The following is a 27309-nucleotide window of genomic DNA, read 5'->3' as shown; positions in this document are numbered from 1 at the left end:
CACAAGTCCTCCAGCACTTTCAAGCCTTTGCTTGTGTCACAAATATCTCATTGACCAAAGCAAATCATATGGCCAAGTCCAGAAACAAGGGGTAAAGAAAGAGACTCTACTTCTTGATGAGAAGAACTTCTCACAAAATATTGTGGTCATTTTTGAAAATTACAGTTGGCCCTTGAACAGTAGGGTTAGGAGGACCAATCCCCACCCCAGCCAAGAATCTGCATAGAGGGCCACCTGGGTGTCTCCATCGGTTAAGCATCTGCTTTTGGCTCAGGTCATGATCCAAGGGTTCTGGGATCGAAACTGGTATCGGGCTCCCTGCTCAGCAGAGAGCTTGCTTCTCCCTCTCCCTCTGCTGCTCCCCCTGCTTGTGCTCTCTCTCTGTGAAAGAAGGAAAGGAAAGGAAGAAAGAAGAAAAAAGAAAGAAGAAAGAAAGAAAGAAAGAAAAAAATCTGCATAAAACTTTGACTCCCCAAAACTTAGCTACTAATAGCATACTGTTGACCAAAAGCCTTACCAATAATATAGTCAATTAAAGTATATTTTGTATGTTATATGTGTTTTATGCTGTATTCTTACAATAAAGCCAGCTATAAAAAAGAAAATGTTATTCAGAAAACCATGAAAAAGAGAAAATGTACTTAGAGCACTATACTGTATTTATTTTTAAAAAAAATCCCTGTGTACGAGGGACTGCACAGCAAAAACGCATGTTGCACAAGGGTCCACTGTACATGAAAACACAAGAACATTTGGCAGAGTGGACAGCACATCGTAGGCAGTCAGTAAGGACTAGTTAACAGTATACACGGCGATACTAGTACAAACGCTTTGTAAGGCAGTCCCTATTGCACTCACTCCGAGTGAAAATTACAGGAAATCACAAAATTCGAAGGACAGACAGGAAACAGAACTAGAATGAAATGTTGTCACCCCATTCTAATTCATGGAAAAAATGGTAATTCTGCAAAATTTCCAAAGCCTAACTTCTCTTACAAGAGGCCGTTCAGGTTTCTGGATTTCAGCCTGCCTTACCGGGCAAGATCCTGAGCTCTGGGATCGAATTGCCTATGTTAGAATTCTAGCTCCCTGCTCACTGGCTGGGTGACCTCAGACAAATTACCCAGCCACCCAAAGTCTCAATGTCTGCATCTGTAGTATTGGAGAAATAGAAAGTTTTAATTCCTGAGGTCCTCAGGAGGATTAAATGAAGCATAATGTGTAAAGTGCTTCTGGCAAAGAAAGAACATACAATAAATGTTAGCTATTATTTTTCTTTATGTTTTAAGAATCAAAACTCATCCAGTACGGTTCGGAGATTTCCAGCCTTGGAAGCACATTGGAATTACCTGAGGACCATAAAAATACTGACACCTGTTCCACCCCCGAGATTCTGATATAAATGGTTTGGAGGGAGGCGTTTTCGTGGCGGGCTTTGAAAGTTCCCGAGGTAGTACTAAGGTGCTGTGGAGATCTAGGAGCCCACTGAAGAGGATGTTAGAGGTGATTCAGGGCTAATTTTTCATTTCTTAGATGTGAATACTGACACTCAAAGAGGCGACAGCAAGTCCTTAACAACAGCCAGGTGGTGGATGGGAAAACAGGAAACTGGGATTCCAGGGACCCCACACCCTCCTGTGTGGCCACCTGAGGACAGGTGAGCCCAGGGCAGCCTGTGTGACCCTCCTCACCAAGACCTCAGAGCTGGGACAGGGCACACTGGCCTCCTAAGTCTACCTGATGTCAAATCCAAGGCTCTAGGAATGACTTTGTTCTCGATTGATTTGACAATCTTCCTACACTTTCAGGTTTGATTCATAGTAAGATTCAGGTTCTGCCTGTGTTTGTTTGAATTAGGCTTTTATTTCATTTATTCCATTGTCCTTGGCTCAAAGCTTTATTTCAGGGCCCCAGACCAGAACTTTCCTTCATTTTCTTCCCCCTTTCTTCTTTCCTCCCACGCTCCCTTCTCTTTCTTCCTTCCCTCTTTTCATGCCTCCGGTAACTCCACCCTTGGTAGGACATTTGTCTCAGATGACTACCTTTCTCCACCCTCGTGAATAACCTTCCGTGTGGGAATCGCCTCTTTTTAAACTATTTCTGGAAATAGGAGTGTTCCTCAGTTCATAACAGTGATTCTGTTGAAGTGCCAATAATTCTCAGGATCAGAGGGCCAGCTTCAGCACGAGGCCAGGAAATGTGGGGGGAATTCCGTGACTGCTCCCTTGGTGAAAGGCTGACCCCTAAGGGCTCAGAGAGATGGACTGCTAGCGGGTGGTGTCAGGAATTTCCCAGGAACGGGCACAGTATTAAAAAAAAAAAATCGTTTTCTTTTTTTCTCTCCAACATTGGCCTTTACAAATATTAGCCCTTTGTCATTTTTCTCCGAGCTTCTAATTACTGAGGGAACAAATTCAATGAGCCAGAGAAAGGTGGGTATCGACCACAGTTCTCAAGAACCTGGCCTTTGGAGAAAAAAAAAAAAAAGTATTCTTACACGAATAAAATTGGATACCAAATTGAATATACAATATGATCTCATTTTCTCATTTATATATATATATATATGATTATATATCCCACTGAATGGTGGAATTAAAGGAATATTTTTTATTGTTGCTGATCTGTAGCTCCTCATTCTTTTATGATGAATATGTATTACTCATGTATCAAAAAAGCAATAAACCCATTACTTTAAAAACAAAACAAATGCTAAATATTGATCTTAGAATAAAACCCTGCAGGCATTCTTGTTTAATATTCATTATCCCCAAACTGTTTTCATATGATACTCGAGATCTTAAGAGAGTTATAAAATTAACTGATTTCTTTCATCACTCATTGATTTGTGTGTACATGTGCACACATGCTCAAACCTCTTTTATTTTTGTCCTTTATTCCAACCCCCACTTATCACTAAATTTAGGCCAATTTGTATCATTTCTCGGGCTTTCTCAGCCTTTGTGACATTTCCAATTCCATCTGCAAATTTAATTAACGTGCTGCTTATTCGTTCTTCCACATCACTGATAACAAGAGACATAAAACCGGACCGGGACTGACTGCTACAGAGTCCTCCACGCCTCCCACCCCTGAATACATCTTCCTGCTTCACCCAGTTTTGGAGCCAAGCTGATTGAAACTGATTTTGCAAGTAAAATTCACTCAGACATCACATCCAATGATTTATGAAATCCACGCAGCCGTGCAGTGTCCCATTAATCACAGACACTACAATAATCTATTTGTGTGCAGCAGTCCTCATAAATCGGTATAAAATAAATTCCACACGCGCATCTTTTGCTTTTGCGACAGGGCACATGGTATTATTCAGGGCACCGTCCACATAATGCAATGTTAGCAGACTTGCAGATTCCTGAGCTTGGTCAAGCAAGCAAAAATATGCATTCTTTTACTGATGCATGCCAAAGCTAAAGAAATTACAGCTTGTTCAGCCACCGAGTGAGAAGATTTTTGGGGGGCTCAGCTATCTCAAATTTTTTATGAAAACTGATGTAAACAGAGTATGTGAGGCACAACAGTAAAAGTGGCGAGATGATTTTGTCAACAAACATCCAGAATTATATCTTCAAATAAACGTTGAGCGCTTATACGTCGTCGCCATTTGGAGACTCTTATTTCAATGATGTGATGAAACAATTCTGTAAATTCTCTTTTGAGATTGATCTGTGTTTCCCATGACAAAAGAATGTCGTTAGTGGCAAGCTCCCTTCATTTGGGAGTGGATTTCTTATTTTGAATACTGTCCAAAATTGTTGCAAACCATGTCTGGTAAAGATTGTGAATGATCCAGTTAGGTATTTGTAAATTTTTTTCAAAATATGAAGAGATTTATTTTTGCCTAATTATAAAGAGAACATTATAAAGTTAAAAACGATATAAGACTATATTGCATGGTATGACAATAAAATAAAAAAGAATTGCTTGAAGTCCTAACACACAAAAATAATCACCCTTAATATATTAGTGAATAGCTTTTCCGAGAATATGTATCCATATTTGTGTATTTGTAGGTGGAGATATATAGAGGTAAATAAAATGAGAGAAGATGAGATTCTACTATAATTTTTACATTATTGTATTATACTAATTGCAATTATATTATATTACTTGCTTTTTCAAAATCAACACTATAAGAAACAAAAATAAAAATAACCACTATATTGTGAATATCTCTTTAACACACATCATTTTAATAACTATAATTTTCCATTACATAGATTTATTTAATCAATACCCTATTAATAGACATTTAGTTTAATGGGCATTGTTGGTTATCAGTTTTTTAACTATGAACAGGACTACAACAGACATCCTGGTTGCAAGATATTTATACACTTGACCTTATTCTCTTTTTCTTAAGAAAGTAGTTTTCTGAATAAGGAATGTTCCTGGAATCAGAATTATTTTCTTAGAATGAACTCTTAAAATTGTGATATCTGGATCAGGGATATGTCCAACTAATATTCTGATGTGTATTGCTAAGCCGACTTCCAGAAAAATTATACCAAATTATACTATCACCAGTAATTCATAAGGGTATTTATTTCCCCCATCCTTGCTAATCCTGGATATTGCCAATCGTTAAAAATGTTTGTCAACCATGGGTGTCTGGGTGGCTCAGTCGGTTAAGTGGCTGCCTTCAGCAGGGTCCTGGGATCAAGTCCTGCATTGGGCTCCCTGCTCAGCAGAGAGCCTGGTTCTCCCTCTCCCTCTGCCTACTTGTGCTCTCTCTGTCAAATAAATTCCTTAAAAAAATAATAATAATAAAGTCTAAAAAAAAGTAAAAATATTTGTCAACCTAGTAGATAAAAAGTATCTTCTCATAATTTTAATATGCATGTCTTTGACTATATTTGGTTGAACATCTTTTCATATGTTTTTTGGTCATTTATATTTCTTCTTTTGGGAGTTACGTTTCCTTATGAATTTCCATTTGGGGAAGGCAGTGTTCATCAATTTTATTGATTTATAGAACTATGTTTATACTATGGTAATGCTGTTTTTAATCAAGACGAAGGTATAAGCCTAACAAGTCTAATTGCCTTATAAATTTGTAGTTGGGTCAGAGGTCAGTTCCAAAAATATTTTGAGAAATGACAACACTCTTAGAAAATGGGCTTATTTTCCCAAGGTGATGTCAGTGCTTTGAAAAACAATAACCATCTGTGTATCTGATTCTTGTATGTTTGTTTAACTAAAGCATTATAATCCTTGGCTTGACCAAGAGCCTGTGCTCTAGAATCAGGGTCCCTGTCTTTGAATCCTGATTCTTTCATTTAGAACCTGGGCGACCATGGGGCGCCTGGGTGGCTCAGTGGGTTAAGCCACTGCCTTTGGCTTAGGTCATGATCTCAGAGTCCTGGGATCGAGCCCTGCATCGGGCTCTCTGCTCAGCAGGGAGCCTGCTTCCTCCTCTCTCTCTGCCTGCCTCTCTGCCTGCTTGTGATCTCTCTCTGTCAAATAAATAAATAAAATCTTAAAAAAAAAAAAATAGAACCTGGGCGACCCAGACCTGTGATTCAACTATACTGTGCCTTAGTTTCCTCGTCTATAAAATGAAGATGATAATAGTCCCTACTGTATAGAGTTGTTGGGGATTCAATGAGGGGATGTATAAAATTATGTAGAATAGAACTGAGAACATTTTAAGTGCTCAAACAATATTAGTTATTAGAGTTACACTATTACATGGTTTCATGACCTGCTCCAAGCTAAACCACCAGATTCCCTGTGAGGCACTTTTTAAATGTATTTTTGTTTACTCTTTCTGCAGATAAGCTGCCCTGATGATACGCTTAGACTCCTCACATTTCATTTTTGCAACTAAAAAAATAAAATTAGAGAATGTTCTAGAGTGAGAAACAAATCAGGAACCAAAGGGAACTGTCTCCTTAGTTCTTTGGTAGCTTTTAGAAGATAACAATAGGAGAATAAAGAAAGACATTAGAATCCACACACAGGTCTGACAGTTTATGGATCGCTAAAGTAGGATTTAGATATGAGGAGCAGGTGAGTTGGATGCTGAGGGGGTAGGAAAGACCTGGAAGCTGGGTCTTCCTGTAAGGTTTGGGTAAACTCATGGTTCTCAACAGGTAAATGGCTACTGCCCTAATATGCGAGGAAGGACATGGAAGCACCAAACATCTGAGCCAAGATGTTCTATCCTGGAGTGAGATAAGCAGACCAGACTCAATACACAATGAGTCGGTACTGGATAGAGGAAGCTGCAATGTCACAGGGAGGCATGAAGTCACCAAGACCTGGATCTGAATCTTGTCTCATGGCTTATGTCCTTGGGATACTCATATAATTTCTCTGAGCCTCTTCCTCTTCTTTAAAAATATATCTGATCGTACCGCATGATGAGATTGCTATGAGGATCAAAAGAATTAATATATGCAAAGCATTTCGCATACATGAGGTTCCATGTCCTCGGCCAATGGTTATTCGGAAGCAGAGGAGACTTTTAAAATATTTAAGAGCTAAACTGCACGGTCACTGGTTATTTGGAACTAATGCCTGACCAGCCAATTAGAGGGAATCCCAGTGAGTGGAAAAGTTGACTCAACCGATTAGAAGGGATGCAGCCCCACACATCCTACTGGCATGTACTGTTTATGAGAGATAAGAAAGGGGTTTTCACAGTGAATAAATGTTGCAGAATTTGGGGGCTTGGAGAAAGGAGTAAGTATTCAACAGGACCCAAACTATCATGCTATATAAACAGTCTAGAGTTAGATGGAGGGAAAAAAAGAACAGAGAGGAGGTCTGTGTTCTGGAGACTGCTCTGGGACCAGGTGAAGTGCCTTGGGGTGCTATGGTAGTAGCTGGGGCACGGGAAGAGAGGTGGTGCCCAGCAGAACCCAAGCAGCCATTGTCCCGACAACGGAGCACCATCCCAGACACCATCCCTTCTCAACCGCCACCATCCCTACTCAACCGCCAAGATTAGGACGCAGACAACCAGGCGTCTAGGCAAAAAGAGTAGGATTCCAGCTATAGAACAAGTCCGAAAGAAGAAAGAGAAGTTAATACCAAATGCATTCATGCTAAATTGTGGCAGGTGAAGGCAAAAGATCCTTTTGTATTGTCTGCTCAGGAGCGGAACTGGAGTCAGAATTAATCCAGAGGTGGACCAACAACTAACGTGCTGATCCTGAGGAGGGCGGAGGAGGGCTGAGCGCGGCAGCCGCCATGTGCCACGTGTGAGGCTCCTAAGAGCCCTCAAATGGAAGGCAATCAGCACGGATGGACCTCGCTTTGCTCATCTGTGAAAACGAAGGTCTTGAACCTGAACATAGCTGAAGCGTCTTCAGATACTTGGGGGAAAAAAATATTTTTCTGTCAATAAGAAATCTCTAGGCACAAAGCATACACACCTGGGGAGAGTGCTAAAGGGGCCTCCAGTCTCAGCGAGTACTTTCCTCAGAAAATGCTGATGCCTAATATGGGCCAAGTAATACTCTTTGTACTTAAGTTGTTCACCTGAGAAAATATAGTTTTAATGAAAAGCTAAAAGCTTTCCTCAAGTCCTAACCATATGGCAAAGAACAAGATGGAAAACCAAAAGGTGGGTTGAACCCATGAAACTCAGGAACTCCTCACCTGTTTCGGATTTTCAAAATCTACTGTGGCATGTTTGGGTTCATCTCGCTGCTCGTTGCCTCACGGCTGTGCCATTTGGTAAGTCTCCCAACTAGCCCCCTGGTTTCCATTCATTTCCCTCTCTTACTCTGCTGACCATAATTTCAACTTTTTAGTACATATAAGATGCCATTACTCCTAAGCAACACTATTTTATAGACCACGGAGAAAGAAAATAAACTGCCAATTAAACTATGACATGCCATCAACTGTGGGATGCATCCCACATTCAAAGCTATTAAAATATTTTAAAAGTGTGTCTCAAAGTGAATAAAGTATGTTATCTTTATAAAATATGAAGCTGATGAAGTCACTTGTCTCTAAAAGCTTCAAACCTTCCCCTCCAGGATGAAGTCTAAGCCCTTTGCTACAGATTTGAGGCCTCTATCGTCCAGCCCAACCTCACTGGCCTTGTCTCCTAATATATGCTGCCAGACATCCAGTCTCCTCAGACCCTCATTTTTCTTTCTCCCACAGCAAAAGCACAGGTTATCTTCCTTCTTTCAACAACATTTATTAAGCACCTACTGTGTACCCAGCTCTGTTCTAGTCACTCTGTTGTTTTCTTTGCTTGGAATCTCTTCCCCTCCCTCCCCCTAAAACTGGCATAGATTCTTCCTTCAAGATTCAACCCAACTCTCTTCTCATTCATGAAAGTTTTGTTTAACTGTATCAAATTTTTGCATGTAGACTTAATTTCGTCAACTTCTATTACACTATATTGAAACTGTTGACTTAACCAGTTGCCCATTCTAGACAGCAGGCCCCTTGAGCACAAGGAAAGACATTAATTTTTGTAACCAAAATAGTGATTAGAAATGTAATATCCAGCTGACTGGCTTCAAAGTTCCTATCCTGCCTCATAGGGAATCATGCACCCTAAGTGGAGAGACAGACATGGAAAGTACAGACTTTAGGGGAAGTACAGATTGTAAAGGTTATAATCACTCTGAGGTGAAGCTCTTGGGTTTGATCCTCACACAGGTCAGAAAGTACTACAATGTTCTAGAACCACAAAGCTTTGAAAGCAGCAAAGATTTAGTGAATATCTGAATCTATTACAGGTTTAAAAAATTCCATCATTAAAAATGCTAGAAGACTTATTAAGTATCTCTTACATGCTCAGAATGCCGTAGGTGCTAATTTCCTAAGTGACTGATGAGAAACTCTTATTAAGTAACTTATTCAAAATGACATGGACAGTAATAAACACAGTCAGAATTTCATCCCAGGTCATTTTGATTCCCAAGATCATGTTCTTTCCATTAGAGTACTTTATGCCACAATGCTTCCTCATCATTGAGGATATTTCTGATTTAGTCCGTAATGTGTCAAGGAAAAAAATTGAATAGCCCTCTTCTTTAAACACCTGTGTTTGGCTTTGCTGGTTGGCTCTTTTCCTTGGCAAATCTAAACAAGAACCATGACGTGGTCTTTGACAATAATCAGCCAATGATGGAGACACTCTCAGAATCTCTCCTCTATGGTTTCATGCCCTAGGAGCCCAATCTTCCAGTTTACTTGCTAATCTACACAGTCACAGCTTGCTGACAACTAGCCCTTGGTCAGTGAACATGTTTTGTTGCATGAACTTTAGTTTGAGCGTGAAATAATTTGTGAAGAACAAACAATGTAGCCAATAAGATGATCAAGACCCATTAAGCTATCAGTTAATTAATAAAAAATAATAGGACTATGGTGGCCTTAGAATCCAATATCAAAATATTGGAATATTCTTCAAGTTCAAGTGATAAATAGGAGGAGGTGCCAATTTAAAGTCCATAATAAACTTACAGATGTCAATGTGATGAGGGTAATACTCGGGAGTGGGGAAGGCTTCAAAGGGCAGAGAAAGTAATATATTCTGACAGATGCGGAAAAAAGGAGAAGAATGAGGGTTTGAAGAGTTTCATTGTCTTTCCAGTGCATGGGCTTTGGTAACCCACAATAAAGCCAGGGATAGGAACGGTATGAGCATGTGGAAGCTCACTTTCACTGGGGAGCAGAATGGAGGTGGCCACCCTCTCATTTGAGTAAGTGGAAAGTTTTGATATTACTTATTTTAATTGCTACTAGTCAGTGGTAACAACACATCGTTAAGATCTTCTTAGAACATTGTGATAATTTAAAAAAGTATAAAGGCTAGAATTGGTAACATAATCATTTCACAACATTCCATGGTCAAAGAAACAAATGCCAAAATGGCATTTTGTCTGAGAACATATAATAATAGCTGGGGCCTAAATAAGCAATTAATGTTATTTCTGTGTAGGCTAAAATATGTTAGGATGAGCTGACTGCTATAACAAACAAGCCCCAAATCTCAGTGACTTAGCACAGTAAAGATTCATTTCTCCCTAACATCACCATCCACTGAGATTTCAGTGAGGTCCGTGTATGTGAATGTGTCTGTATGTAGGAGGTCAGCTTCAGACAACCATTGAGGGATCCAGGTACTATCCATTTAGTGGTTCCAAATTTATCTGGTGCCTCAGGTCCTCTATGGCATGCTCTTCAGCCAGCCAACAGAGAGAGATTTTTTATTTTTTTAAGATTTTATTTATTTATTTGACAGACAGAGATCACAAGTAGGCAGAGAGGCAGGCAGAGAGGGGAGGAAGCAGGCTCCCCGCTGAGCAGAGAGCCCGATGTGGGGCTCGATCCCAGGACACCAGGATCATGACCAGAGCCAAAGGCAGAGGCTTTAACCCACTGAGCCTCCCAGGCGCCCCAACAGAGAGAGAATTTAAAAATACGCAGTGGAAACGTTTTAGAGCCCATCGTAAACAAAAGCCCCATCCACATTTCCATCCACATTCCATGGCTCCATCTAACTGCAAGGAAGATCGTAAGTGTCTGTCCAGAATGAAAAGAAGGAACATAGGAATTGGTAAGCACTACCATTTTGCCCAGAAAACTGGTAGTAAATTCTCATTTCAATGACAAAACATCTGTGTGACATATAGGATATGAATATAAAAATACCAGTATTCTGATGAACATTATCACATCAGAATTTACCATTCAAATAAATGATGTCTCCTTGTCAGCTGTTACTTGGAAAAGCTGAATGCTGGTTCCGTGGAAACCACCAATGCCTACCATCTTTTTCATTGAGGTAGAACTGATATATAACATTTATTAATTTGAGATGTATAACAATGATTTGATATTTGTGTATATTGTGAAAGGAGCACCATTTTTTAAACTCTTTTTTAAAAACATATTGTCTCTGGAACATGTGTTGGTTCTCTTAAATATCCCCAACAAATATCCCTCCTTTGAGGATGAATTTCCAAGAGATTATAAAAATTAAGTTCGAGCCAAGTCTGGTGAATGAAGAAGGTAATCTACTTGAGTTATAGTATATTGAATCATATATGACGGTTAAACAAGGAAGCTTATTTTCCCATGGGACTACACAAGGCAATTCCAAAATAAACATTATAAGAATGATTTGAGCACTTGCACTAAGTGTTTGAGGGAGTGGGCAGATAAAAGTTTCTGGAAGGTAGTCTGGCAGTGTCAAAAATAGGCATACTTTTTGGCCCATAATTAGCAATTCCACTTTAGGAATTTAATAAAGGAAGTCAATGGATAAATGTTTGAAGATTTTGCTAAATGGGAAAGCACTGCAGCTTTGTGACAGTGACAATGTAAAACAGACAAACAAAACCCCCTAAAGGTATATTAATATGGCGTTATTAAATATAATGTGATATGCCCATGCCATGTAATAATATTCAGTAGTAATGAAAAGGATGCAGTTTTAAAAAAAGAGAAAGATGCAGTTTTTATCCTAAAGATCAATATGTCATGTATAGGTGTAAGTGCAAAAGCATTTATAAACTAGGATGGTATCCCATTTTATATTTTATATTTAAAGGGGAAAATAAGCCTTCGAAGATGCATAAGAAATGTCATTAATGGTTAATATTTCAATGATGGAATTATAGGTGATGTTTCATTTCTTTTTTTTTTTAACTTGCTCATATTTTCTCATATTCCCCTAACCTCCATGATCATGTATTTGTAGAGAATATATATTAGAAGTAGTAGCATATAATATGGATTCTAGAGCCATACATCCTGTGTTTGAACCCCATATTTTCCTTTCAGATAGGTGTGACAGTGTATATATTATTTAATCTTTCTGTGTCTCTGGTTCCCCACCTGTAAAACGCAGGTAATTATGTACCTATTTCAGCAGGCCATAGTGAAGACTAGTCATGGTAATATACTCAGGAAATGGTAAATACTTCATAAATACTTCACATGGTAAATACTTCATAAATATTTCTTATTCAATAATTAGGAAAACAACAAAGCTATTTGCATTCTGAGAAAAGCACTAATCGGTGTTTTAACTTTTCATATGCAAATTAACAAAGAAGGCAAGATCTTGTCTTAGATGTTAATTTTAAGTTGGGTCCACAAGAAAACAATAAAACTGAAAAGAAAAGCAATTTACCATTCTCAACTTACTGCCTGAGAATGTGATACATACACAGGCTCTGACAGGATAGCAGGACTGGGTTCCAGACTGAATAGCCATCCACAGAGCTCTAAGACCTTGCAAGCCACACAGCCCTCTGTGCCTCCAATTACTCAACTGCGAAGTGAAGATAGCATTTAGGTATGGGAGGTAATATCAGGCATTGGCCTTAGAGGGCTATTCTGTGCATTCATTAAAATAACCCTTGTGAAGAGGTTATTAGCAGGCATTCTACAAAGGTTAGCTATTACTATTATTATCATTATTATTAATGACACACCCTTTGAAATATTATTAATGAACTAACCTTTAAAATAAGACTGGAATAGGTCCAAGAAAATATCACAAAGGCTACAACCCCAGGGCCAGACAGACTGCCAACACAGGATCAATAGAAAGATCAGTAAGAAGGGGGGAAAAAAGGTGTCTATCTGGGCAGGTAGAAGCTGCACAACAGGAGGTACCGGGATAGCACAGAGTGGGGATTTCTGCTCCAGTCTAAAACTCGAGGAGACACTCAATGAGAAGGACTCTAAAAATAACAGTATAGGGACGCTGGGTGGCTCAGTTGGTTAAGCCGCTCAGGTCATGATCCCAGGGTCCTGGGATCGAGTCCCATATTGGGCTTCTTGTTCGGCGGGGAGCCTGCCTCTCTCATTGCCTCTGCCTGCCACTCTGCCTGCTTGTGTGTACTCTCTCTGACAAATAAATGAATAAATAAAATCTTTAAAAAAAATAAAAATAAAAGTAAAAATAACAATATAAAAGGAGAATGATCATTTTTGTCCATACTGTACCCTGTGAGGTTGGTATTCAAATTTGCCTCCATTTTAAAAGGGAGAAACCGATTCAGATAGGATAAATACCTTGTTCAAATGTGTGTAAACAACGAGAGAGGAGAACCTGTGTTGTGCACATGCTTACCGGAGTTCTAATTCCTCCAGAGCTGCTGCCATACACAGGCAGGGTAGATAAGACAGGAACTCCCTTGGTAAAATTAGCTACTAGGTGGTGATAACCTAGCCCAAGTACCAGATCCAAAGCCAAGATCTGATGGCTGAGCCCCCAAACCAGGGGTTTCTCTGCCACTGAAGGGGCCCGAGCCCAAGGTCAGCCCAGCTGAGGTCGGCGAGAGCTGTGGGAGGAGCAGGGGAAAGGAGCAGGTTTCTTGTCCTGGTTTCTTTATAGATCTTTCTACTATGTATGCAACATCTTTAGAAAACAATGAGACTTTTTCTCTGGTGCAATTCAGTTCTAAGAGTGTGTTTTTCAGACTCAAAAGACAACTCCTACATTTTTCCTTTTGTTTCAGGAAAACACAAACGTCCCAGAGTGTGACTAGAGTGGAGAGATTGAACTAGGCACCGTACCAAGCAGGAGGGCTCTAATATCAGTGGTCTGTCTATTGCTCTCTTATTTCCACTTTCTGCTAGGTCCCCAGCTGGATTTTTAGATATTTTTAACAATTGAGCAAACCCCTCCCATCCAACCCCCCCGACGGCCAATAGAGGGCGGACTGTCTCTGCTTCCAGACCTCCATCTGAAGTATAGTCTAACTCCCTTTCCTTTTAGACCCGTGGGATTTGGTTTTGTGCACTACCTCCCCAATTTGGAAGACTCCTTTGTGTCCAACCACCCTTTCAAAGGCTTATTTTAGAGGCGTTTACTAAAACCAAGACAGAAGGGCTGAGGACAAGAATGTGCATATATCTTTTTGCCTATAATTCTTCCTTCTCTTTATCAACTCATTCAAGCATGCATACATTCTTATAGGTCATGCACTGCCCCACCTCCCAATTTAATGGAGGCCAGACCTATTTAGAGAAAGTTTTATACTATACCATGATAAATGCTACAAGCAGAGGTAGTTACAAAATGTTATAGATCAGAGAATAAGCCCAAGACACTTCCCAGAAGAGGAGGCATTAGACCATATTCCTTGTATGACTCTCTTTCATCTGTATATGCCTCCCAGGGTCTATGTTATTCTTTGGCCCCTAATTGTCACCATGTTGGGCCCACCCATCCTTTCTTCTGTATCTTTACTCTGGTCTCTAAAGATGAGGGAAACCTTTTGTGTTTGAGCCTCAATCTCAGCCTTGGCTTCTGGCCACCTAAGAGTCCCTCCTGGATCCCAGGGAAGAAACTGCTATTTCACAACTGAGCTCCTAGTTCACATGCTGGTTTCAGATAAGGTGCCAGGCCCTTGCTTGGTTCTTATTTACTACTAGATACAAGCTTCATGTAACTCTTCCTGTTTTCTCCTTTGCTTCTGTATGAATTCTATGGCATAGGACCCCATATAACTTGAATTTTCTAAACTGATATACCCATCTTAGTCTTAAGAATCTCTCCAGTCCTTTCTAAGGTTTCTTGAATTCCCCATGAGAAGTCAGCCCTTATCACTTTGTGTTTGTCTACCTTCCACCAGAATCCCAGACTTCCATATTGTCGCTTGCCTGTGTTCAATCTCTAGCTTTCCCTACCCTTTAATAAACTGTCTTAAACACACACACACACACACACACACACACACACACACACGCAGGACCTTGAGAATAATCATCCTTCTTTCAATTAGCAGTGGCTTTCTCACTCTTGCCTTTTTTTTTTTCCATCACCCGACCTTGGCTTTTCCCGTTGAGTCCTACAGTGTTATCTGCTACATTTTAATAATGTCTTTATACTTGGATTTGAACAGAAATATAGATAACGTCTCTGCAAGCGTGGCAAAGACCTTTTAACACAGCGCGACGATGACAGTCTGTTGGCAAATCCCACAGTGAAGTGCTGGTGCCTTGTTGCGGTACGAGCAACAATCAGGTTTAACAGTGTGGTGTATTTTTATCTTTCTTGAATTCTGCTAATAGAAAATCGAGCATATTTCAAATGGTTTCACTAACAGTTCTAATTGCAGACCTTAGGGTCTTTTTAACCTGACCTACACAACTATAGGAATTGTCTTTACAACACCTTTGGAAACTGGTCATCCCAACAGCTCTTTAGATCCTTCTAGAAAATGGGATGCTCATTTCCCCTGTCTACTATTGAACATCTTTTTCTATCACCCACTGATAATAGTTAATGAGTCTCTTTCCCTCCTCAGGACAAAGAAATAGGTTTGAAGAACCGTTTAGTTTTCTGATGCCAGTGACTGGGGAATATTCCACTGGTTAACTCTGGCTCTTTGGTTCAGAACCGGAGAGGTTAAATCCAAAATATTTATGATAAGTATAAATTTGTTCCGAAAACAGAGGATTTCAAAGGCATCTTTGTTTCTTTCTCCTTACACTGCTTTGCTATTAACTTTTGGTTCATTAGTCACGATTTTCAGGATCCACTTGGCTGCCACCTTTCCGGAGCCAGACTATTCTGGATCAGAAGGTCTGCTGCCTATTCCTACCTCACACCTGCCACAGGACCTGATGTTGTTTTGTTTTGTTTTGTTTCCCCCTCACACGGGTGCAAGTCACTTTTTGTTAATTCACTGATTTTATTGACCTTGGCACATACGCTGTGAATGGTGGGTCATTACAGAGCCTGTCATTTCCAGAACGTCTTCTGACAGTCACAGAAGGGAAACAATCTCCACACAACGCATTTTGCATCACTTCAGTTACTTCTTCACCAGGGTTTTCACAAATAACATTTGCCACACATCTTCTTTATTAATACATTAACAATAAATAAGTAAACCGAAAAAGAAAGAAAGAAAACCCACCACTTCTGGACAGGAGCTTGGGAAAGAACAGGGCAATGTCAGATGACATTAATGATGCATGAGATACACGGGTCCAATCACGTCAAGACTTGTAGTAATCCAGTATTTGGCCTTACTCAAGGGAGAGAAATTCAGCTCTGCTACTTTCCATTCACCCCCTCCCATAACATAGCGCCTGGGCACAGACGGCAGAGCGACCCAACACACAGGATGCGGACAGTTAAAATTCAACTCGAGCTACAGCAGCCCTCGACCGTCCTCCCCACCCCCTGCGGAATATTTACCTAGACCGTTTAAAGCACTTAATTAATTCACCAGCAGCTTCGCTGGAGGCGTCTCGAGCTTCCCGAGACTCCATTACATAATATCTTTCACAAAGTCTAGCCCCAGCTCGAGTGGAAGATGGATTCTCATCCATTTGCGGAGGTTTCCGTGCGTTCGCTTCCCTCTCGATCCGGCGGGTGCCCCAGCCAAGGCTGCAGCCACCCCCTCGCCAGCGAGCTTCCGCGGTCCCCGCCGCTCTCCGAACCCAAAACCGGCTCAGGAGGAGGGCCAGCCGGCTCGCCCTCGGGGCGCCCAGGCCACAGCCTCGGTGGCCGAGGTGCCGCCGGGCGCTCGGGACACCGCGCCTCTCGCTGCCAGCCGTGTGCGCCCCCAGCCCGAGCCGCAGCGCGCCGGCGGAGCTCGGGCGAGGGAGGCGCGCTAAGGCTCGGCCGCAGGGCCGGCTCGGCGCGCCGGGTTCCAGCCCGAGGAGCCGGAGGGGGAGGAGGAAGAGGAGGAGAGGAGGAGGAGGCGTGTGAGGGAGGAAGGGCCCGGCCGCCCGCGGGGGCGGAGGAGGGGGGAGGGGGCCGGCCGGGCCGGGAGGGGTGGGGGGGCAGCCAATGAGCGGCGCGCGGCGCGGGGGGGGGGGGGGCGAGGTCTGGGGGATGAGGTAGGATGGGGGAGGGCGCAGCCCGAGCGGCGGAGGCTCGAGCCATAAACAAGCGTCCGGAGGAGCCGCGCAGGAGTGAGGGGAGCGGGGCGCGCGGAGCGGACGCCGCGGACCTTCTGCTGCGCCACCGCGCCCACTCGGCGGCTCGGGAGGCGGGGACCGGCCCGGAGGCTGCGCCGCCGCCACCACCGCCGCGGGGCCGGCCGACGCGGAGGAGGAGAGGGAGGAGGCGCCGCCAGCCGGGGTTGGAGCCCAGCGCCGCCGCCGCCGCCGCCAGAAGTTTGGGTTGAACCGGAGCTGCCGGGAGGAAACTTTTTTTCTTTTTTCCCCCTCCCTCCCGGGAGGAGGAGGAGGAGGGGAAGCCACCGCTGGCGCCAACGCTAGTGGGCTCGGGGTCGGCGCGGCCCGCAGCGGGGGGCGGGGGCCTCGCCCCGCGAGGGGAGGCGCGCCCCGGAGGCCCCGAGGGGGGCGGCGAGGACCGCGGGCTGCGGGTGCGGCGGCGGCGGCGCGTGTGCCCCGCGCAGGGGAGGACGCCCGCCCCGCTCCCGGCCCGGCTGCGAGGAGGCGGCGGCGGCGGCGCAGGAGGATGTACTTGGTGGCGGGGGGCAGGGGGCTGGCCGGCTGCGGGCACCTCCTGGTCTGGCTGCTGCTGCTGCTGGCGCGCTCCGGCACCCGGGCGCTGGTCTGCCTGCCCTGCGACGAGTCCAAGTGCGAAGAGCCCAGGAGCTGCCCCGGGAGCATCGTGCAGGGCGTCTGCGGCTGCTGCTACATGTGCGCCCGCCAGAGGAACGAGAGCTGCGGCGGCGCCTACGGGCTCCACGGAGCCTGCGACCGGGGGCTGCGCTGTGTCATCCGCCCCCCGCTCAATGGCGACTCCATCACCGAGTACGAAGTGGGCGTATGCGAAGGTACGGCCGCCTGCCGCGCCCCCCCCCCAACCTGGCTGCGCCTAACAAAGTTTGGCCGAGACTTTGCCGAGGAGCGAGGGCTCCGCGGGAGGAGGGGGCCTCCGCCCCCGGGAGAGGGCCCCAGGGTCCCCTGATTCCCGCTCGTCCGCTTCCCCGGCCGCTGGGCCGGCCGGCCGGCCTCGGGCGAGGGTGGATTTCGTGGGTGGGGATGGGCGGGGGGGGGTGGCCGCGCAGAGACCCGCACACGTGTGGCTGTTCTGGCTGGGACTGCCGGGGGGTGGGGCGGGGGGCGGGTCTCGCTCCCCGAAGTGGGGGCGTCGCGGGCAGGGTCACTGCGGAGGCTGTCGCGAGCCCCTCGGGGAGTCCGGCCCCTGCCGCCCTCCCCGCACTAGCGCAGTGTGCTACCGAGTGCTGCACACCGCTGTCGAAAGTCCCTTTTCTGTTGGCGAGGAGACGTGTCTTCAGCTCACACTCCCTGTGTGACTCTTTTATTATTTTTTCCTTGCGCTCTTCCTTCACCGCCTTCCTCCTCTTTCGCGTGTAAATCAGTTTCAGCTCCGGAATATGTCAGCCCAGGGGAAGTTACATACGGTGGTTACTCATTTATTTGCCTATTGAAAACAGTCAAAGGCTTTCTCTTCTGAATGGGGACGGGGAGGGGTGCGGGGTGTTGCACCTAGGAGTGAAAAGTTGTTGCTGACTATTCGTGGCTGCTGCTTAAGATCCGATATCCGCGTGTTTCCCATCGTGTTGCCGGTTCCTTCTGTTTGACAGCGAGGGCTGTTCTGCTGTTTTCTCCACGAAGCATGGTGCACCTCGGTGTGGACACTGACCAAGGGGGAAAGCGGTTAGAGTAGTGAGCCTGCCCTCGTTGGGTGGACCCTGTGAGCGGGGGTCGGCCCTGAGCCCTGCCCTCCTGCCTCGCCCTCCGGGTGCTTGGTCTGCTTTGGGGACTAGGGAGAGGCAGTGAGTTCTTTTTATTTGGTTAATGGGCAGGACTCGGTGAGCACCAGTTAAAAGCGGGATCCCTGCTCCGGCTGACGTTGGGGTGACCATACTGTTCCGGGGCGTCCTGGTGCAGAGCAGCTGCCTTACTTCTGGAGGAGCGGCGAGGAGAAGGGACAGGTGCCCCCTGACCTGGTCCGTTCCTTACTACTCACCGCCAGACCCAGGACACCGGGGAAGGGTTTCTTCTGAGGCATCCTTCTGTGTGTCTGTGTTTATTTATCGTGCCAAGGTACTGAAAAAGAAGGTGGCAATCTTAGGGGTAAAATGGGTCTATTAAAAGATTTCAGTTCTATGGTTTTCTTTAAATACATGCACATTTATTTATACCTGTAGTTTTTAGAGTTTGGACAGTTCTGGAAAATCAAGGAGGCTTTTCTGGTTTGGAAGCTAGTGGGCAGTATGGAGTGAAGGGAACTCAGAGGGAAGGGGCCCTGCACTGCTGCACCCTTAGGACATTGGATGAAAAGAGTTGATTTGCCTGAAACACAAAAGCCTCTGAACTGGTGTTAAGTTCCGTGTTAAAACATGTGTTTTTATTTCTCACATAAGGAAAAAAAATGGCCAGGAGATTAACTTCTGATACAATTTTATGTGTTTGATTTGGGGAATTCTGAATGAGTTGGACTAGAAGATGCATCTTTGAACCTTACTACTTGGAGTGTATGATTTACTTAAGCCAGCCTCCCATAAATCTGAAAAGAACAAGCAGCATGAAACAAGGCCAACTGCAATGGAAACTGCTAGGCTCTGAGAAGGACTCTTGGAGGTTTTAACGATTTTAACCCTTGTTTTTGTATTTATGGTTCTGGTGAAGGAAATGTGGAGCTGGGGGAACATACACCGTAATCGAGTGTTTTGGCACCAGTCTTCCGGCATCACAGTATAGAGTTACTCTGGCAGTTTGTCGGTGAGCTTTTCATTCCTCTGAAATGATAGCATCCGTCTTAGTTTGATTTCTTCTGGTAACACCCCATGCACTTGGTGTTAGCCTCAAAGATCCTTGGAAGTACTTGTTTCGGTGATTATATCTCAATTTGCCGTCTCTAGCAACACTTTTCATTTAGCAAGACTGTTTGCAATTGCCAAAACTGGGCGCCCAGCATTTTTTTTTTTTTTTTTTTTGTCTAATCTTTATAGAATTCTAAAAGCAGCAGTCAAGTTGTATTCTAAATCCATTAAACCAAAGTAAGAACAGGGCTACCTGGCATGATGCGGTGTTTGGATTTACACAGATACAGTCAATGGTCTAAAATTTCAAGTATTTTCACTTTACTACAGAATTTAGGGGAAACGTAGGATAAATAACCTTTTTTTTCTTTTTATAAAAATTAGAGGAGTCTTTCAATGTCAGTAATTACCTAGAAGGGCCTCTTTTTTGTTCGTTTGCAAGATATTTCTCAACGGCTAGTCTTTCCCTCAGTTTCCATTTTATCCAGAAATTCACACACTGAAGCACGATTATTGTAACTGACGTGAATAGGAACTGATATATTTTATTCATGTTGAAGTCTCTTTCGTTGCAATTTTTGCACTAAAATGACCCCTACTGGTTGTATCTGTTAATGAAAACTGTTTTGAAAACTTACTTAATTCACTGAGAAATCATATTGCATGTTAAAGAAATATTATCATGACTAATCTACCGGCTTTCGAGGACATAAATACCAGTTACAGTTCAGTTTGCCAAATTGCAGTAGTTCTTACTTGTGTTAACTCTCCATTCTGGCTTTGTGGTGAAAAAAAAAAAAATCATGTTTTTTAACTGTGGTTCACATAATGAGTTAGGTAAATCAGAAGCAAAGATGGACCCCTTCCAACCTGTGGCTCACTGTCTTAAGTTTTAAGGCACGCCAGCCCATAGTAGGCTCTCAGTAAATGTACATTGAGTGAATGGATGAACAGCCTTCTCCATAGAAAGAATAGTGAGGAAAAAAATTATCTGAAAGATTAAATAATATGAAGAGTCATGCCTTATGAGTCATGTGACATGTACACTCGGTATTTTGGCGTTGTTTAGATGGTTATCAACCAAATCATACCTTTTTTTTTTTTTTAACGTGTTTTTGGTTTAAGTGCATTTTAAAAATCAACCATAGAGCCAAGTACCTAAAGTTTTTTTCTGTTCTCTCTTGCAGTCTAAAAAGTGCTTTCTGGCCCCCCAGGGGGGAGCACAAGTCTTTACTGTTTCCACTCTTTGGGTTAGTCCCTGTGGCCGTTTCTGATTTCCTAAGTGGCCTCTCCCTTGGCTGGGCTGCCTGCCTCCAGGTAAATCGCCTAAAAGCCAGAGAAACAAGTTTGAATTCTGAACTCCTGAGGAAGAAGACTGGATGGGAGATCAGAGACAGTTGTGGAAAATGACCACAGCGGGATTTTCTAGGAAGAATGTTTTGATGGTACCATGAGGCTTCTATTTTGCCATGGGGGTGAGGACCGTTTTCCCTCTTAGGAGGAATAGTACGTTGTGCTTCTGTTGTGAGGCATGGGGGCAAGGTGGGGAGAACATGGGCAGCCTTCTCTCTCTGCATAGTAAAAGAGCACATGCTGGCTTGGGTTTGACAGTTTGTGAGGACAGAGTGACGTGAAAGCTGGCAGACCTAACTGCGTGGCTCGGCCCCGAGAACCCGGCTGTGCTAGAGCCAAGTGTTTGCTGTCGTTAGGTAAGTACCAGCTTTTGTTTCCCTAGTGCGTATTTACGCAGTAGCTTCGTCTTTATGGAGCTTGCCGTGTTTTTTTTTAACCATGGCATCTCCCAAACTATCTCCTTCAAAACACAGTCCTTTCATTTCTCCCAGGCGTTTGAACTTCTCCTTCCACCGAGTTTTCACGGGGGCAGTGAGGAGGAGAACCACCCAGGTTATGTGGTGGCTGCTTACAGCTCCTGTTGTTTGCCGGATCTGCTGCCTTTAGAAAGTTATAGGGTTTTTTGTTTTGTTTTGCTTTGCTTTGTTTTTCCCCAAAACCCTGGAAGAATGTGTTGGGGTTGGAGATGATGGCTCCTTGGAAAAGAATTTACGGAGGATCTGAGGTCAGGCTGCTCAGGAGGCAGGTTTGTTTCCCAAACCAAACCATTTGGTTAATGCACAAGCCACACGGATCTCCTCTCTTTGCTCTGAAATGTAGGACTTGGAGTCGAGAGTCCATGGATTTTAAATTTACTAATTAAAAAAAGGGGAGGGGCAAAGTTAGAACTCCTTTATTAGCATTTGAAAACTTGAAACACCCAGGACTCCTTGTTTTTGAGGAATGTGTTTTGCTTTCCATCTCAAAAGTCTTCAGGTGGAGTGAGCTCTTAAAAAGAAAGGCCAGCAGAGGGCCTATACAATTATGGTACTAGGGTATGGGAAGAGAAACCAATGCAAGTAAACAAGGAAATAATTAGTTCCTCCCAGAAGTAAATATTGACAGAATATGGAGAGACTGTTCACTGCACACATACAAATGACAGGACTTGGTGACCTTCACTTTGACTCTCACGCTTACAGAATCCTCACTGTTATTCAGGAATCCGGTCACATAAAACACTTGGCAAAGGGCAGATGAATTGCATAGTACCAGAAAGGCAAAAATAGCACGTCTAGAGATATTTGCTGCCATTAATTCATGCCCAACAGTGACCAGGAGAACCCACATGCAAGAATGTTGGCAAGGCAGTGGTGAACAGGGTAATTGAGGAAGAAAACTGTCTGAAGACCCCTTAAGCTGTGAGCATTGCATCGAGCAGTAGGAGGTATTTAGTGAAGTTGCGCAAGTTTCTGCGTTTTATGTGGCTTGGTTAGAGCTGATGACTTGGATAAACAAGGGAACGGCTTGGGGGTGCAGGGGACAGGCATTATGGGAGGAGTAAGTAGATGACCCTAAAAAGATAAGGGAGTGGGAGGACCAAAGAATGACAAATGGGAGAAAGGAAAAATATTGAATTCATCTTAGGGCAACTGTGTCATCTTTTGACGAATAATCCAAAACACATTCCAGACATTAATTGTGAAATTCTTGGAAAAAAAAACAAAAACGTGGGTGTGTTTAACATCTTTCAGGCGACGGCAGTAACGTGGCAGGATGGCAGTAACATGGCAGGATGGCAGTAACGTGGCAGGATGGCAGTGCTGCTTTAGCGGGTGGGTAAGCCATGGTGAGATGGACGGAAGGTCAGGGCTGTTTGGTGAAGCAGGTTCCGGTGACACTGTGTACCATGTGTGGCATATGCACTATCAAGATTTTAGAGACACCCCAGTACAGCTCAATTAATTATTCAAAGAGGAAACTGGACTAGCCCAGCATGCATGAGTAACAAACTGAGAGCCTTCCTTTCCAGAGGTTGTGTTCTCCAAAGCTGAATTTTTAGAGATCTGACTTGTCTTTGCACAGAAATCAATCACTCATTCATCAATTTCCTACTTTGTACCAGGCCTTCTGCTGAGGCAGAGGGAAGCTGGGGAGCTTGGGGACCTCTCAGATATGTTCCCTACCCCCTACACTCCTTCCTTCCCTTCCTCCCTCCTTCCATTCCTTCCTTCCCTCCTCTTTCTCCCCTCCTCTCCCTGTCCCCTCCCCCTTTAAAAGATTTTATTTATTTGACAGAGAGAGTGAACCAGAGAACACAGGTGGGGGGAATGGCAGAGGGAGAGGGAGAAGCAGTTCTCAGGGAGCGGGACCACCCAGGGCTGGATCCCAGGACTCTGGGATCATGACCTGAGCCACCTAGTTGCCCCTCCTCTACAATTTTTTCATCTCAATAAAGAATAAGGTAGCAAGACCTTAAAGGGTCTACATAATAATACAAGTTCAAGCCAAGTAGAAATGATTTTGCAAGTGTGTGTGTGATTAGTTGGTGAGTGAAATAAGTGGTTAAAATTTATTCTAGGAATCCCAGGATCTGAGATGATCTTTTCAGGCTCTGGTGGCAAAGCTGAAAAGGAGAATTTGAATTCAAACTAGGCGTAAAAGTATGATAGGAGCTCTTTTTGCTGGGGGATGAGATCCTACCCATTCTTCTTAGAGCCTATGCAACATACATCAGAGTGTTTCCCAACATCTGAGAATGAGGCTGCATTCTTAATGCTTTACTAGCTGTGGTTCAGAATGGCAAGTTTCCTTTCCAGGGTGATTTTTCTCCTTGTTCTAGCTTGTTCCACTAGGCAGATGAACGTGGGCAGTGAGCTGAGAGGTGTCCCTTTATATCAAGCATCTTCCCATCTCACCCACTCTTCTGCTGCTTGTCTTGGCCAGTTAGCCTGGTCAAATTACGAAAAACCTCAGTGCTTCGACAAGACCTCCTCAGTCTTCTGGCTAGAGGAGTAGTTGAATAGATGTAAATTTAAGAAAGCCCACAGAGGGGACGCCTGGGTGGCTCAGTTGGTTAAGCAGCTGCCTTCGGCTCAGGTCATGATCCCAGCGTCCTGGGATCGAGTCCCACATCGGGCTCCTTGCTCATCAGGGAGCCTGCTTCTCCCTCTGCCTCTACCTGCCATTCTGTCTGCCTGTGCTTGCTCTCTCTCCCTCTAAAAAAAAAAGCCCACAGAGTTAACACTTCTAAGTGTTCATTTTGGGTCCATGTGAAAAAAAAAAAAAGTTAAAAGATCTTTTTTTTCTTTTACAAAACAGATTTCAATTCCTTACCTCCCTTCCCCAGCCCCAGTTAATTCCCCCATGCAAAAGGCTCACACCTTGATAAAAGAGTGTCATGGGTGGAAACTTGGTTTCTGAGGTCAAATCTCTGCATCTGTTTCTGTGCATCTCAGTTTTCTGTCTGTGTTGTGTAGTGGCGTTAACAGTAGGGTTGCTGTAAGGATTCAGTGAATGAATTGCTATGAAGCCCTTGGAAGAGTGACTGGCAGGTGATGAACAAGAACAACGAGGGAGTAAGGAGCATAAGTAAACCAACTTGACATGGGTGCGTTATGTTGTTCTGCTTAATCCTCATCTATCTGAGTAGTGAGCATCAGTAGTTAAGGAGTTCAGGCTCTTAGAAAAGGAGCAAATTATTTGGTTCCGGTCCCCTCCTCTCTTCTCCCCCAAAACCATAAGTGCATTGAGTAAAAAACTTACTTAAGGGCCTCTGAAGCTATTTGCTGCCTTTCTTCAGATGCCCATTTGTTAAACATTGTCTAAATAATTTGTATATTTGGGGTAAACATAAAGAAGGAGGAACCTGAAAATTTTTGCATTACATCGTAGGAGTTGTAAATGTAACCATTTATTTGTGGGCGAATATTTCGTTTGGGGAAGAGGAAGGCACCTAACCTCACTGTAGTTGGTACTGTGTGTTTTCCTTCACGTTACATTCTGAGGGAAGAGTTCGGCCCTAGCTCCTGGAGTGGTCACGTGCCGGTCACCACAGGATTTGACCCGACTCGAGCTAAGGAAGCGGCGTGAGCTGCTGCAGCTCTCCTGCTTTGGGGCCCCAGTCCCACCTGCTGCTGCAGTTGGTATATTGGTACAAACTAGACAGAACTAGAGGTCAGACGTTGAGTCAGTCGTTTCCTTCCTACCTGTTTCCCTGCCGTCCTTCCACCCACAACTGTTTCCCGAGCAGCTGCTGTGGGTCCCGTCTTTGAGCTACACGGTTATGATGCTGCCTCTCTAAGCCTCAGTTTCCCAATTAGTAAATAGTAACAGGCAGCGTGTGTGTTTGTTGTGAGGATTAAATGAGGTAACGCTGTGCTTCGAAAATTTTAACATGCACACAAATCACTTGGGGATCTCATTCAGCATGGAGGTCCTGATTCAGTAGGTCTGGGTAGGGCCTGAGATTCTGCATTTCTGATAAACTCCCTGGTGATGCCAAAGCTGCTGATCTAGAGACCACATTTTAAGGAGCAAAAAACTAGTCCGTGGCTAGAGCATGGCCTGTGAGACCTGATAATGTTACCTGCTACTATAGTTATTTTTCAGCCAAAGTAAATGAGATCGGGACCTGCTTTCACAGAGACCGTGGTCTAATGGCAGATAGTTGAGACAGTTATATCCAACACAGTTCCTTACAGCTCTTGAGCCCCAAGAAGGAAGTGCTGAGCATCTGGAGAGCAACTGAAGAGGGGCTCTGACTCTACCTACCAGGAAGGACTTAGCGGGGGTGTGGCACCACGCAGGTCTGGAGGGTGTGCTCTCTGCTCTCTTCCTTCCGGCTTCCCACTCCTCTGTGCTGGATATTTTAGGGGGGAAAGAAGGTCTTGATACTTGACAAACCTGTGTTCAGATCTCAGTTCTTATTTTTTAACTGTGAACAACCAGCTTGCTTCATTGTTTTGGGCTTTGGTTTCCTCATCTGTAAAAAAGCAATACTGTTAGCTTTCTGTGAGGTGGATGTTGAAGTGAGGGTTGGAGAGGATACGTGTACGTGTATAATGACACAGGTAACATGTGTTGGTGTGTGTAGAGTATAATTCCTGGTACCAAGTAGATTTTATTTGATTTTTTTAATATTTTTTATTTATTTTTTTGACAGACAGAGATCACAAGTAGGCAGAGAGACAGGCAGAGAGAGAGGGAAGCAGGCTCCCCGCTGAGCAGAGAGCCCGACGTGGGGCTTGATCCCAGGACCCCGGCCGGGATCACGACCTGAGCAGAAGGCAGTGGCTTTAACCCACTGAGCCACCCAGGTGCCCCCCAAGTAGATTTTAAAAAGATAATGTTAATTCTCATTTTCATTCTGTCTTCCTTTTTCATTTTTTCTTTGTTAGCTTTATATAGAAGTTAAAGAAAATGGGCTTTGTGACAGAGCTCCTTCATACTCACATCCACTACTGCTGTAGTCCTGAGCCTCTTTGCTGTTTCCGCAGAATGTGGGCATTTACTTGATTTTGTGGTTTGAATTCTTAGTACCAGTGAGCTGTTTTCAAACTAAGACTTTTTAAAAGGTGACTTATCTTTTTTTTTTTTTAAAGGTGACCTATCTTAATATTGATGGCTTGTGGTTTAATGGAAGCATATTAAATTTACTTTTTTGAAAGATTTATTTGTTTATTTATTTATTTTGAGAGAGAGAGAGAGAGAGAGAAAGAGAGTATGAGAGGAGAGAGGTCAGCAGTCAGCAGGAGAGGCACACTCCCTTCCGAGCAGGGAGCCTGATGTGGGACTCGATCCCTAGACTCCAGGATCATGACCTGAGCCAAAGGCAGTCACCCAGGCACCCTAAATTTCCTTTTATTGTTAGAAGTTTTCTGTGGGTTTCAGGGCATCCCTGGAGACATGTGAGACCCTGGGAGTGTCACCAGAGCAAGGCTGGGATCACTGCAGTTATGGATGGATGGACGGACCGAAGGAAGGAAGGAGCTGCTGTCCTAGCTGGCTCAAAGACAGGGGCAGGTTAAGAATGAGCAGGAGATGGTGTGCAGCACAGAGAACATCTGCATTGCTTTTCTTGATCCCAGGCGTTCCAGCCGTCCTTCCTGTGGACTGGCGGTGTGGTTTCTCTGCAGCATCTTTGTGCTACAGTGGAAGGCTAGGAAAGAACACCTAGCAGTAAAATACCTGAGTTCTCCTCTCGTTAGTTCCTGGTATAGGTGCGCCCCCCCCCACTTTAGGAAGACAGAACTGCTGCGCTGTCTTCATGCCTGCAAATGAGTGTCATTTTTATCCA

General features: G+C 44.1%; 1 protein-coding gene across 1 annotated transcript in view; it reads left to right on the top strand.

Annotated features, from left to right (window-relative positions):
• Positions 1-17061: 17061 nt before the first annotated feature.
• LOC111158419 (cysteine rich transmembrane BMP regulator 1) overlaps positions 17062-27309 on the top strand; it is a 230387-nt gene continuing 220139 nt past the window's right edge. The window contains exon 1 of the mRNA XM_022520421.1: positions 17062-17723. Within this exon, the coding sequence (XP_022376129.1) occupies positions 17402-17723 (322 nt within the window). The 5' untranslated portion in view covers positions 17062-17401. The remainder of the gene's footprint in view (positions 17724-27309) is intronic.

This window comes from Enhydra lutris, unplaced genomic scaffold, assembly GCF_002288905.1.
Source record: "Enhydra lutris kenyoni isolate GAN:26980312 unplaced genomic scaffold, ASM228890v2 scaffoldscaffold59, whole genome shotgun sequence".
Classification (NCBI taxonomy): Eukaryota; Metazoa; Chordata; class Mammalia; order Carnivora; family Mustelidae; genus Enhydra; species Enhydra lutris.
The sequence above is the reverse complement of the archived record's forward strand: the minus strand, read 5'-3'. Positions and strand labels throughout refer to the sequence as shown.